At 37.3% G+C, this 13,972-nt stretch overlaps 1 protein-coding gene across 1 annotated transcript in view; it reads left to right on the top strand.

Moving 5' to 3' along the window:
• PTPRC (protein tyrosine phosphatase receptor type C) overlaps positions 1–13,213 on the top strand; it is a 60,903-nt gene extending 47,690 nt beyond the window's left edge. Inside the window, exons 15-31 of the mRNA XM_083867066.1 lie at positions 660–691; positions 1,853–1,968; positions 2,480–2,570; positions 2,667–2,743; positions 2,972–3,008; positions 3,433–3,530; positions 4,403–4,528; positions 5,979–6,136; positions 6,599–6,734; positions 7,311–7,460; positions 7,876–7,966; positions 8,293–8,426; positions 9,274–9,408; positions 9,735–9,857; positions 10,286–10,464; positions 11,138–11,273; positions 11,958–13,213. Of these exons, the coding sequence (XP_083723192.1) occupies positions 660–691; positions 1,853–1,968; positions 2,480–2,570; positions 2,667–2,743; positions 2,972–3,008; positions 3,433–3,530; positions 4,403–4,528; positions 5,979–6,136; positions 6,599–6,734; positions 7,311–7,460; positions 7,876–7,966; positions 8,293–8,426; positions 9,274–9,408; positions 9,735–9,857; positions 10,286–10,464; positions 11,138–11,273; positions 11,958–12,230 (2,092 nt within the window). The 3' untranslated portion in view covers positions 12,231–13,213. The remainder of the gene's footprint in view (positions 1–659; positions 692–1,852; positions 1,969–2,479; positions 2,571–2,666; positions 2,744–2,971; positions 3,009–3,432; positions 3,531–4,402; positions 4,529–5,978; positions 6,137–6,598; positions 6,735–7,310; positions 7,461–7,875; positions 7,967–8,292; positions 8,427–9,273; positions 9,409–9,734; positions 9,858–10,285; positions 10,465–11,137; positions 11,274–11,957) is intronic.
• Positions 13,214–13,972: the final 759 nt, after the last annotated feature.

Here is a 13,972-nt window from a genome sequence, read left to right as displayed (position 1 = left end):
TGCCACAGCCCTGCAAAGCCAGGCTCACTGCTGCTCTCCTGAGGAGGCACTGGCTGCGAGGAGACACAGGAATTGGGGCAGTTTCCCCTGAAACCTCTCAGCCCTCTGGAGACAACAGAACTTGGTGACTCTTCCAGCCCCTTTCCCTTCCCTACTCTTCCCTTTAGGGGGACAGGGTCTGCTCTTGCTCAGAGACAAACTTTTATGTTTAGGGAAGCCAAACTAATTTTGGCTTGTACAGCTCTAGAGAGCCTGACTTGTTCTTGGCTACTTAGCATTTAGACTTACTGTATTTTATGTCTGTGTTAGTTTTCTGTCAGTAGCAAGAGAAGAGAAGATAGTGTGAGCGGTCATTCCAGTTAAGAAATTAAATACACGTTTGTTGTAGGTGAGATGGGCAAAATCGTGCAGGCACTAAAGGTTTTTGATGTGGCCACTTTGTTTCTCTGCCTCGGGGCAGGAGGGCAGGAGGACAAGAATCCCGATCACCTCTGCATAATCCCAGGTGCAGCACTCTTGTTTCACAGGCAGCTTATAATGCAGCCTACTGGCCAAAAACAGCCCTGGTGTGCTCATACAAAACTGATTTTCTTTAATTTGCTGTCGTATATATCTTATTAGTAAAAGCATTTACAAGTTCTGCTTCTTACTTCTTACAGCAATTCTTCTGAAGGTGTGAACCTTGTTGCAGGTGAGTATCTTTATATCCTTATTGATTTATATTTATTTCCATTTAGCAGATGGAGATAAAATGAGTCTCAGGTCTTGCTACCATCTTTTGACTATTTGCATTCTAGGCTGCATACACAGATTACAGATATCAACATGATGACACCTTATTTGGAGGGCAAAAATACTTCAGTAAATACATAGAAGAAGTACTTATACTTAAGTGAACTGAAAGCTCATTAGTGTTTAAAAAACTCTTATTTGTTATTCAATTAAAAACTCAGTTACAGTTATTCCAGGCAACGTTTGTGATATGTTGAACACTGAAAATAAGTCCAGAATAAAATCCAGCTTAAAACAAAATTTTCCTTTTCTGTGCATCTTTTTCCAAAACAAGAGACTAAACATTAGCCAGTTGTTTTTTTGGGTTTTTTGAAATCCCAAAGACTGAAAAATTTGTGCATCTTTTTGCAAAAGATTTTAAAGCCTGTGAAGAAAGACAGGATCAGTCAATACCAGAAAGCTTTGAGAAAAAAATAGTTTAGAACACTAAAATTCACAGAAACTAACTATATTAAATGGGAAGTAAGACTGTGTTTAAATTCAAATTCATTTGCTTAGATACACAGTTATTAAAAAATACAACTTTTCACGGTAAATAAAAAATATTATGTGCCTAGTAAGAGGTGTTAAAAGTTGTTCAGTTGTTATTTTGGCATTCAAGATGATATTGCAAATTATTGCAACTCATAATCTAAATTGGAGAAAATGTGGAAAGTTAGGTGATACTGACTATATTTTATATTTTAGTCACTGACAATAACTGACCAGAACTGAAGCAGAAGACAAGGCTGTGTAACTCTGGTGGGTGTTGAGGCAGTTGCTGGGCCTGAATATGGGAGTCACCACCTTGTGCAAAAGTATTCATGTGGTGTCCCTGCATGTGGCCCCCTGCAGAGGTGTCTCCAGCCAGGCAGCAGGGCTAGAAGAGTTGTCATTCCCACAGCCTGTTTGCTCACAGCTGCCTTAGGCAACACCAGTTTTAGAAAAATGAATACACCAAGTTAAAAGAAAGAGTTTAGTTCTTTTGTTAATTTATCCGGAAGCTTTAGAGTCACATTTACTGAGGTGTAATGCACATTTTCAACATCATTAACAATAAACATTTGACTTATTTACACAGTTAAAGATGATGACAAGCAACTTCTCAACATAGAGCCAATACCCTCAGAGCTATTGCTGGACACCTACAAGAGGAAGATTGCAGATGAAGGGAGGCTCTTCTTGGAAGAATTTCAGGTTTGCACTTCACTCAAAATATACCACAGGTTTTTATCCAGCTGGTTGGAAAAATTCCATCCAGGAGCATGTTTGAAGTTATATGTACTAGTTAGAAATAAATAAATAAATAATCTAGAAAATCAAGTGAATTCTTATCTAAGATCAAATAGTCCTCAGTTAATCTTTCTACCAATCTCTCCCCATTGGAAGATGAAAATACTTTTTTCTTCCTAAGTGTTCTTTAGTGAAAGTATAAATTATGCAGTCTAAACACTTCTCATCCTAAAGCACTAAACTTTATCTTACCACATAGCCATGGGGATATAAATAATATGCAATTGTGGAGATATATACTAACTATATTAAGGAGAAGAATTTTTTTTAATTTTAGATATGAGAAATATATGAAGTAATACCTTATGAAGTATAATGTTACCTTCCAGATTCAGTAATGCCAAATTATTTCCAAGTAAGTAAAAGCTATTTTAAATCTAGGTTTAACTAATAAAATAAATTTTGTATTTTACAGAGTATTCCTAGAGTTTTCAGTAAATTTTCTATAAAAGAGGCCAAAAAGAGCCATAATCAGAACAAGAACCGTTACATTGATATTCTTCCATGTGAGTATTTGTAATAATTTTGACATGTTTTATAAATGTTTGATTTTTCACTGCCTTGAGATAATATAATTATTTTGGTTTAAATTGTTTTAACAGATGACCATAATCGTGTTGAGCTCTCAGAGGTGCCAGGAGATCCAGGATCAGACTATATCAATGCAAGTTACATTGATGTGAGTGACTTTGACTTTAAAAAAATCTTAGACCCTATGGAAGGAATCCTGTAGTCTGTGCATTTAAAGCATCGACACCTTGGAGGGTTTCCAATGGGGTTGCTTTCACCTTTGTAATGTATTTGGTATTATTGAATTGTTTCATATTGAATTAATTTTTAAAGTTGCAACTCTTTTAGACTGTTCATGCTTTCTTTCTAGAAGTTGATAACAATGCACTTTTTACAGGGCTTCAAAGAACCAAGAAAATACATTGCTGCCCAAGGTAATTTAAAATCTTAAAAGCATATGCTTTCTTTATTCTCCCATTTTTGTTAGAATAGTAAAATCCTATTAGTACGCCTAAAGGAAAAATGAAAATCTGACATTTTGAAATTTAATATGACAAAGCTGTCAATGAGTTTTTGCTTAGAGAATTTTGTGACAATTAATAAATTAGGCAGATTTCTCATGTTGTATAATTTTACACCAAAAGTTTTCAGATTTCATAGCTATGCACTAAGGATACAGGTGGGAGTTTTGTAATGCTGTGGCCTAATGGCAGCAGCCACAATGAAATCAAGTGTGTGGCTGTTACTTGCATGGTGTCTGGTCAGCTTTCCAGATTGTGTGGCTAAGCATATCAAGCAGGCAGGTGTTTTTTCATGTGGCTGCACTCTGAAAAAGTCCCTTAAATTATCTCCTTCTAGGCCCCAAGGATGAAACCACAGATGATTTCTGGAGAATGATCTGGGAACAGAAGGCAACCATTATTGTCATGGTGACTCGCTGTGAGGAAGGAAAGAGGGTGAGAAATATCCATCCTTCCCACTTTCTATCTTTCCATCCTTTTTTTCTGAAAACTGAGTGGATTGCTGTGCTGTGCTGATTTACATAGTCTTCTTAAGTACTTTTTTTTCATTCTTTGCTTTTCTCTTATTGTGACAGAACTTGTGTTGGAAAGCATGCCAAAACAGTGTTGCCTTATGAATTACTAGTCCTATCAGAAAATATACTTCAGTCAAAGCAGTAGGTAGAAGATAGTGAGCTTCCAAATTACAGCTAATTAATCCAGAAAAGGGCTCAAGGTAGAGCTGTAGCTCCTCATAGACCTGTCAGAAAAGGTATGGTTTCTATTTATTTCCTGTCTATTTTGATATCCTGGCAGTGTCCTCAGTAGATCCTAGAAAGAATATTTTTCCTCTGTTGCCTTTATTTAAGTGGAAGGTTGGGTGCTTCTGGCCTGCTTTTGTTCCTTACTACAGGTACAACAGGAAGAAAGGGAACTGCTGCTTTAGCTGCAGTTAAAGATGTTGACAGCCTGCAGATTTACAGCACACCCAAACTGATGTTATAGGCAGGCAGGAGCAGCACCTCTCATTGAAGAATGAAAAAGAAAGCATGGAAGTAGCTGCAAAAATTTCTCCAGCCATCAGGCAACAGCAGCAGTCACTCTTTATTGTTTCAAATAGTGTATAGTATTTTTTCCCCCCGCATACATCTGAAGTTATTCCATGGCCATAAATTTCAGGTCAGAGACCTGAGCTGTTGGATATTTGAAATTGAAAAGTTGGAAAAGCTATTCTGAGTTGCCATCTACTTTAAATTAGGCTTTTTTCTAGCTCTCAGTTGTCTGCTACTTCACTGTTGGGCTCCTTACTTAACTTCATCCCTTCATAGAACAAATGTGCCCAGTACTGGCCATCAATGGAGAATGGAACTGCAACATATGGAGACATCATTGTGAAGATCTATGAAAGTAAAACATGTCCAGACTATGTCATTCAGAAACTGCACATCACAAATGTAAGTTGATTCAAAAGAGTGAGACTGAATGGAACTGGAGTGTCTATTTGGAGTCTATATTTAAAGAGAGAAGAGTAATTTCTCAATGGAAGATGCTTTGCTGTCTTTCCTAAGCATCATATAGCTTAAGGGAAAACTTAGATGCAGGTGTAATTTCTTGGAAGGAATATGAGTTAGATAGATATTTCCGAACTTCACAAGGTATTTTTCTTTAATCCTCTTGAACTTACATTTAAGATTAAACCATTAATATGCTGCTGAGCAGTAAAAAATTAATATATCCGCTTAATATATGCACTGTGATTTCCTTACGTATTTAGTTTGCTCTTTAACAGAAAAAAAATTGCTGCTTTGTGTGTATCTCAGCATAACCCCCTGCAACTAAAATCAGTGTGACTCATAGATAACCATCAGCTACCCTTCTGATAATTTTATAGTGAGACAATTACAAATTCTGGTAATCTCAAGGGTGTTTATAAAGATAAATGTTTTTAAATCACTATTTAGATATGTGTCACGTCATTAGGGCTGGTTAATTGCTCTCTTTCACACATCTGAAGTTTACATTAGTTGCACTATGTATAACTGAGAACAAAATTTGCCATCAAAGGCTAAATGCTCAGCTCAGGCCCTTTGCAAAAATATTTCAATAATGATAAATGGAGCCTAAATAATAGCTAAATGCATTCAGATTCAAAGAGTAAATCTGCTGGCAGATCTTCAGCAAAGCAACAGAATCTGCCCGTCTTGATTTGTGATTACAGCTGGAAATTCCTATTCTGCTGTCTCATAATGCATTAAAAAATTTACTCAGGAAGTGGTCTGATTAAAAGAAAGCTGTAACTTCGTGTGGTCAGTGGGCAGATCGGGATGTTAAGAATGAACTATTTACAAAGACATTGCTCTGTCACTTGAGGAATCTGACATTAGAAATTAGTGATTGCAGCAGGTTAAAGGCTGATATTTTTAGAAGTGTCTGCTCTTTGTTCAGCTGACATCATATAAATAAAGATAAAATGGATATTGGTTGTGGAATTGAAGAGTGGTCCGTGGCAAGAAAGTGGAGACTTCTGCAGTTCGGGTAGAATAGTGATGTATAATTACTGAAACAGTGGTAAATAACTATATGAATAGCTCTGCCACAACTGGATAATTCAACTAAGAGTAAGAATTTTGAGGTTAATTAGTGGAAAAATACCTGTACAGCCGCATAAATCTTGGCAAGTAAAAGAATGTCATTGAGGAGTTTTTCTCATTTGGTTTTTATAATCATGGTAATCAAAATTTATGTCCTCTCTTTTTGTCTAGCAGCAACATACCAAAGCCCACTCAGGACTCCATGTGCTTTGGGCTTTAATCTAGTCACTCAGACTTATGTATGCATCTGTGTACATATACTAATGTATTTATAGATTAATATATATTAAAAACCACACTTCACTTTTTCTAGGGAAGAGAAAGGACAGCTGGAAGAGATGTCACCCATATCCAGTTCACAAGCTGGCCAGACCATGGAGTCCCTGAGGATCCACATCTCCTTCTCAAACTCCGACGCAGAGTTAACGCTCTCAGCAACTTTTTTAGTGGTCCAATCGTGGTTCACTGCAGGTAAATATATTCTTTTAAAAAAATAGTAGTGTTAAATAACTGAAATGAAGCTGTTCAGAAAAGGGAGGAGGCAAAAGTGTTTGTCTGATCCCAGATTTTGTGACTTGGACACTTGAAAATGAAGCAGCAAAAGGTACACAAGGCCTGTTTTCTGAAGCATATGAAGGAAATTCAGGTTTATAAAACTTGAGGGTACACAAACTTTTGAAAAACAGCCAGATCAATGTTGGGCTGCTCTGGCTATAAGCACCATATCTGGCCATGTTGGCCCTGCTTTCACTAAAAGATACTAAAAAGGCAAACTCATCATTGTTTGTGTTGCTAATTAATTCACAGCAAGAAGTGTTTTCAGTGCTTTGAATCCCGTTACACTTGCTCGGTGTCACTCTAAGGCGTGCTCTCCTCAGGGAGGGGGTGGGGGGTGCCATTGTGTGTGATCACCAATCCCTGTGTGCTGGGCAGTGCCGGCGTTGGGCGCACCGGGACCTACATCGGGATCGATGCCATGCTGGAGGGGCTGGACGCCGAGGGCAGAGTGGATGTTTACGGATACATTGTGAAACTGCGCCGGCAGCGCTGCCTCATGGTCCAAGTGGAGGTATCTCCCTGAAACTCCTGTCGCAACTCTCCTGTAACACCCTGACGTTGTACCAGGGATTCAGCACTATTTATCACAAGTGCATTGTTCTGTCCAGTTGAAGCTGTTCGTCGAAAAAATAGCTCTGAAAAGTATTAAGAGGGAAAAAAACTTACAACATTTTTTCCATTTTAGAAACTTGAACTTTTTGAGTTCAGACTTTAGAAGAGGAAGCCAAGGAGAACAGCTTTTTGACATATAATTCATAAATGCAAAACTGAGCTTGCAGAGTCAAACTTGATTTTAAAAATTCTAAAATGCATCTGCCTAAGTGCAATTTTCATATGAGTTGAGTACAACAAAAATTATGAACTGATGCATTGCATGTTTTTAAATTATTTCACCATTTTACAGTTTTAACATTTGCATTTAATATCTGTTTAATGTTAATGCTTAATATTATTATATTAATTCACTAATGATAATATCACTAATGATATTATCACAGGAGTAAGCTTTTTATAATGATTTTTAAAAGTTATATGATTTTTTTTAAAACTAACTTCATGTTTAATCTCTTCAAATGGGAAACACCAGTCACAGTACATCCTTATTCATCAAGCTCTGGTGGAATACAATCAGTATGGAGAAACAGAGGTCAGTCTCTCAGAACTGCATTCCTCCCTTAACAATCTGGAAAGGAAAGACGACCCAAGTGAGCCTTCTCTGCTGGAGGCAGAGTTCCAGGTAAATAAGCTTTGCATTCTAGTTGTCCTTACTTCCCACTTATGCTAAAAAATGCCTTGAACAACAGTCATGAGCTAGAGATACCGCAGGTTTAGGTGATATTTTATTCTTCTGGCACAGAAAGTTTCTTTACCTTCATGAAAAAAAACCAACCTGTATACTAATGGAGTTTTATTTCTGGTTTGGTGTTAAAATTTTTAAGAAAGATGGAGCTCACAGGATGATTACTTGTGTCTGTGTACATGATTTCCTGTGCCATTGCACATGGTGTAGCAGGCATTTTTAAATGGTAGTTTAAAGAACTAAAGTAAGGAATGAGGCACTGCAAGAGGAAGACCGGGTGTGAGACCTGAGGAGACAATGATCTCAAGAACCATTTTAATCAAGCATTATATCAAACATCCTCTCTCTTCAGCGACTGCCTTCCTATAAGGGGTGGCGGACACAGAACACTGCGACTCGAGAGGAAAATAAAAGCAAAAATAGGAATGCCAACATAATTCCTTGTAAGTATTTCCCATTGCCTTATTTTATCCCACTTTGCCTTATTTTTATCTGTTTTCTTCTGTTAGAAAAAATTTGAAAAAAAGAGCAAATCACCTTACAGAGTAGTATTGGATTAGAGTTCTCAACACTGTAAAATTCTAAACTTTGTATAGTGATTAAAAAATAAGATATGAGTTTTTACCAATGTGAATTATTGGGAGTGTTTATTTCAAACAAAGTGGCCTTGGTTCTGCAGCGTGTTGTGAAAGGACTGGCCTTTTCTATTCCCTCCCCCCCAAATGCCATACCCAGGTGTGCTGTGACAGTGACACTTTGTCTCACACAGATGACTTTAACCGAGTGCCCATCAGGCACGAAGAAGATTGCAGTAAGGATGGTGAGCATGACTCAGATGAGTCCTCAGATGAAGACAGTGACTGTGAAGAATCCAGCAAATACATCAATGCTTCCTTCATAACTGTATGTATTTGGAGGATCCACCACAGGCATTTCACAAGCTTTCAGCTAAAACTCTTATTCTCTTGTTGGCATCACAATATAAAAGAATTGAGTTGAATAAGGGAGAAGGATCTGATGGCTGATTGGCAAATCCATCTATGTTTAAAACCATTAGCCTTCAGACTGGCCTCATGATAACATATATTTCCATGAGTGGGCATCTGTCTACAAGTTGAACCAGACTAATATTGTCCCTGTTAGTGAAAGGTGACTATAGTTGTTCACATGGACCAAACCCTACCAGTAAAAATTGGAGCCCACAATTTTTTGATATCATTATATATCCAAAGAAGAAGAACAGTTATTGGTCATGAATTAAGTAACTGATTTTAATGGAATTACTAGCTAAGTTCCATTTAACTGAAGCCTTTGAAATGCTGCACAGTTAGGATACCTATTCAGGATAAATCTATTTTCAGGAAGCTTAGAACTGACTGGTGCACCAACTTGGTATGGTATAAACTGAATTTCTTAGTGGTAAAATTAAATGGCTGTGTAAAACTGAATGTTTTACCCCTTAAAAATATGTTCTTAAAAAAAATGGCAGGATGAGGTCTCACCCACTGCAGCATCAATATATCTTGTCAGTCTGAAGTGATATTCTTCTTAGTAGAATTGAGGTTAGTGTCGTTTGGGTAGCAGAATTCCTGTAAGACCAATGCCTACTGTGATAGGCATGTCTTCCTTAATTCATTAAGGAAACTAATGGGTTAGTTAATTTATTTCACAGGGTATTCCTTAAATGACAAGTTCTATTGTTTGACAATCACATTTCAAATTAATCAAAGAAAAAAAAATTCTTTTATAGGGTTACTGGGGTCCAAAAGCCATGATTGCAACACAGGGACCACTGCAGGAAACTATCTCTGACTTCTGGCAAATGGTGTTCCAAAGAAAAGTCAAAGTCATTGTTATGCTGACAGAGCTGAAGGAAGGAGATCAGGTGGGGGCATTGTCTGCACACTGAAACACTGAATATCCTCTACATGCAAACAAAACACTGCACTGCACTCTCTCATTCCCTTGCATCACTTAACTGTTTTCCATTGGATGAGGAACTTGCATTTCCAATATATTTTGCTCTATCATTTACCTACTTAATTTACTTTCAAATGAATTTTTGAGGGGAAAGTGTATGATGCTATATTTTAAAATACAAAATGGAACTCCTCCTACTTTAAAGTCAATACACTCTCTAAGTGCATGTGGAAAGCAAAATAAAAAGAGATTTGAGTAGCAACCACTGACTTGTACTTCTATCCATTTTAGGAACTCTGTGCACAGTACTGGGGAGAAGGAAAGCAAACGTATGATGGCATAGAAGTTCAAATGGCAGATGTCAACTCTGGTCCTAGCTATACCATACGTGCATTTGATGTTACACATCTGAAGGTAAAAGCTGCTTTGCAAATTCCAAAAGGTAGTTTTCAAGGAGTTTTGAAATTTAAAAACAAATCTATAAACTTAGCCTCAAGAAAGAGAAGTAACAGTTCCCACTGCAGTTACCTCCTTCTCTAAGAAATGGAAATATTTTTCTCTTCCAGACCAGCAGTCAATCATGAGAAATGCTATAAATTATCTCAAGTTTTCTATTTAGTGAGTTGCTGAGATGGTAGTAGGGAAGTCTCAGGAGATCAGCTGTCTTTTGTACTTTGAATAAAGCTTGGATATCCACCTACCTCTTATTCACGAGGCAGAACTATTACCCTGCAGTTCCTCAGGAGTATAATTCTTCCTTTGTAAATCAGCAGCAGTCGAGTTACTGTGTGAATCCATTTTTTATCCTGAACATTAACCACATCTCCTCTGCTGTTTTCCAGACAAAAGACACTCAGAAGGTGTATCAGTACCAGTACCATAAGTGGAGTGGCTGTGATGTTCCAGAAACCCCCAAAGATTTAGTCACCATGATTCTCAACATTAAACAAAAACTTCCAGCCAGACCAGTCACTGAGGACAACAGGAGAACCCGCAGTGTCCCACTCCTTGTCCACTGCTGGTGGGTCTGAATTCAGCACACACATTTACCTTGCTCCAAGTTCTGGGTATACACAGCAACCATCATTTTGGGATGCCTACCTTTTCTCACAAGCCTTTTTGTGTGTCTGAAGACTCACCTCTCCCTAGCAGATTCCTTGAATTGCTCAAGCTTGGCCTTTTGGATTGTAGTGATGAAAAGCAAGAACACTTCTCTTGGGCAAGTGTGGGCACAGAGCAGTGCCATGAGCAGCTGCTCTTGACTGGTGCACCTATTTAGTGGGGAAATGTTAAGTCAGAGTGCTCTTGCAGGATGCACTAGTGAACATTCACTAGAGCTTTTAGGATCATGTCTCACTCCAGGATACAAGTGCACTTTTCTAGGACCATTTCCAGGAATAGCCTTGCATGCCATCTAAACCAGAAGATAATCATGCAAACATTAGTTGAGACTGTAAGTGTGAAATTTTGAATTTCCCTTTAAGTGGTACCTCAGGTCCAGGGAGTCTCTAGATAAACTATCTCCTGTGTGAATCATACACATATACTTAATTGTGACAATTTCAGTCCAGTAAAAAATGCTTTGGAAATATAATTCAGTATAAAGACTTTAAAATATTAGTCAAAAACATTTAGTCAGAAGACTTCTGATTTTATTTTGTAAATTTACATGCACATTTTGCATCATCTTCTAGTGATGGATCACAGCAGACTGGTGTATTTTGTGCTTTAATGACCCTTTTGGAAAGTGCAGAAATAGAAGAAGTAATAGATGTTTTCCAAGTGGTAAAATCTCTTCGTCGCACCAGGCTGGGAATGGTCTCCTCCTTTGTAAGTAAATCTTATGAATTAACTGAAAAAAAAAGAGATAACTTATCATGGTCACTAATATCCCCATAACCTTGGGCATGATTTCTTTATAGGGAGCCCTGATTCTAATCAGAACATTCACACTCACCACCATTTGGGCATTGGCCCTTGCTGATAGGAAAGAAAGAGTCTGAGATGTCCAGAGCTGCAGTCCTGTACTGCCTTTGGCAAAGAGTGTGTAGTATGAAATTACGAATTGCATAAATTGCTGTTCTGCAGCTGGTTCATGATGTACATGCAGTGTCCCTCCTGCAGCTGGGAGATGAACTCCATTTGCAGGCTGGCAGCCACTGCAGAGGAACTGTGTTTCAGTGATATGGGCAGGTTATTAATGACTTTCCAGACTCATGTTAAGAACATAGGTACTCTACAAACTGTATTTTTGGTACTTTACGAATCAAAAGGGCACTGAGTGACAACTTGGAATATCTGATGCAGACAGTTTCAGAAATGTTATGTACACATGAAGTCAGAATAAACCATAGGGGCAGCAATCTATGCCAAAAACCTGTGGAAGCTGCTTCATATGGAGTCTTGCTTGTCCAACTGCATGCTACATTTCTAAAATGTAAGAGAACAAAGAAAGAATGGATTAATTCTTGGACTCTAAGCACACATTAACACTAACTTCTTTTTATTTTTAAGGAACAATACCAATTTCTGTATGACACCATTGCCAGTACCTACCCTGCACAGAATGGACAAATAAAGAAGAACAGCCAGCAGGAAGACAAAGTTGAATTTTGCAGTGAAGTAGGAAAATCAGATCAGGAAACTGATTTGGTCACAGCTGATCTTGGCCCACCACGGCCAGAGGAAATTGAGCCACCTGAAATATGTAATGATTCTAAGGCTGCAGATAGCGCTAAAGGAACAGAAAGCTCTACAAATGGCCCCACATGTGCAGTTCTGCCTTAAAACTAGACTAAAAAAAGTGCTTTCTCACATGCAAAAATCTTGAGCAAAATAAGAGGTATAAGATTTCTTCCTTTTCCCACTTTTTTTTTTTTTTTTGAAAATGTTTAATTATTTCGGTTTTTAAAAGGTACAAATTTACAGGAATACTTGAAACTTGTAGAGAATTACCAAGAACTGTGGAATTTTATTTTTTGTGCAGATTTGCATTTAATACTTCTTCAGAAACCTTCACTATTTTTTGTACTTTTCCTTTTAAAAACATGTACAGTATAATACTATGCTGAGCAGTGCAAAGCAAAATTTTTTTTTATTTCTGTAACAAGGAAAAAAGCAACTTGGAACAAAATTATTGAGTTGCAAGAACAGATCTGTCTTCAAAACTGCTAGCAAGTAATTTTGGAACCTATTGGTAAGCATATATTCTAGTATTTTAGGACTAGTAAGAGCATTAATAATACTCTTGGAACTTGTGGGACTTTGACAAACAGTTTTTAAGAACTTAAAAATTACATCATGTGGCAATTCCAAGGAATTCAGACTTAGAAAGAGTATGTAAATCCTCCCACATCATTGCAGAGTAGAAATCTTTGCATTTTTCTAGCTGTCCTCAAGGTGTCCTTATTGCTCCACATATATTAATTTGATGCTCCTATAGGAGTTTGGAGATTGGTATTTGAATAATTGCAACAGTTCTGGAAAACACATCCCGTTTACTCTTAGAGCTTAAAATACTGAGTACTTGCACATCTCTTTCTTATGCTTACTTTTATTTAAATGACTACTGCCATGAATCCTTCCAACCTCTTTTATGAATTGGAGAATACTCTGATAATTTTCCTCAAAACTTGTAGATTTTCATTGGTACAGGATATTTTTTTCCATAATGATGTTTTGTATGTTACAATTTTGATATTTTTACTATTTCTGACTGGATTTTAGCCTACTGTTTTCAGAACATAAATAAAATAGAAATGACATAAATAAAAAAGGTAATTAATAGTTGACAAGATGAAAATTATTTTGTTCTCTAGTACTATGAAAATAGATCATTTACTTCTGAATGTATAAAATCTTGTGCTGTCCCATAAATGGATAAAATTTACAAATGTCAGTAGGAAAGCACATAATTTAATTCTTCTAAAACTGTGTGTGTACCCAGGTAAGTGTCATGACTCTATCAGAACAGAGGAAAGAGACTTCATTTTATTTTGCATTAAGCCATCAAAGGAGCAGTCACACAGCTGATTCAGTGCTCCAAGTTTATCACTGCTTATTCCTAATTTCTCATTACAAAACATAATTGAAAACACTTAGAGGGCTGTCTAAACAACATGTACAGTCACACTTGGTTAAAACTCTAATTAAATTGTGCTATTAGCCTAGATCAAATCTATCATTCACAATTATCAGCTCAGACAAGTGCTTGCTGGCAGGCTTGCTTCAGAACGTGGCAGCAAGCAGACACAGAGCAGGGGGATTCTCCTTGGCTGTCACTGAACTTCCTTGTCAGCAAGGAGTTGTGTTAGGTGATAAACTAACAAAGCTGAAGGGCTCATGTGTGGAGGGAAAGCTCTAGGGACTACATGGGAAGATAATCTAAAAGATGTTGCAGGCCCAAAATGTTGGCTAGTTTTAGAGGAACTAGAAACAAAATTGCAAATTTAGCATACCTTGAAGATCAAAAGTATAAAGACCCTTGGACACAGATTAGTTCACTGGTGTTCATTGCATTGTGTCAGAGA

Source organism: Zosterops lateralis (assembly GCF_965231275.1).
Source record: "Zosterops lateralis genome assembly, chromosome: 9".
NCBI classification, from domain to species: domain Eukaryota; kingdom Metazoa; phylum Chordata; class Aves; order Passeriformes; family Zosteropidae; genus Zosterops; species Zosterops lateralis.
The sequence above is the reverse complement of the archived record's forward strand: the minus strand, read 5'-3'. Positions and strand labels throughout refer to the sequence as shown.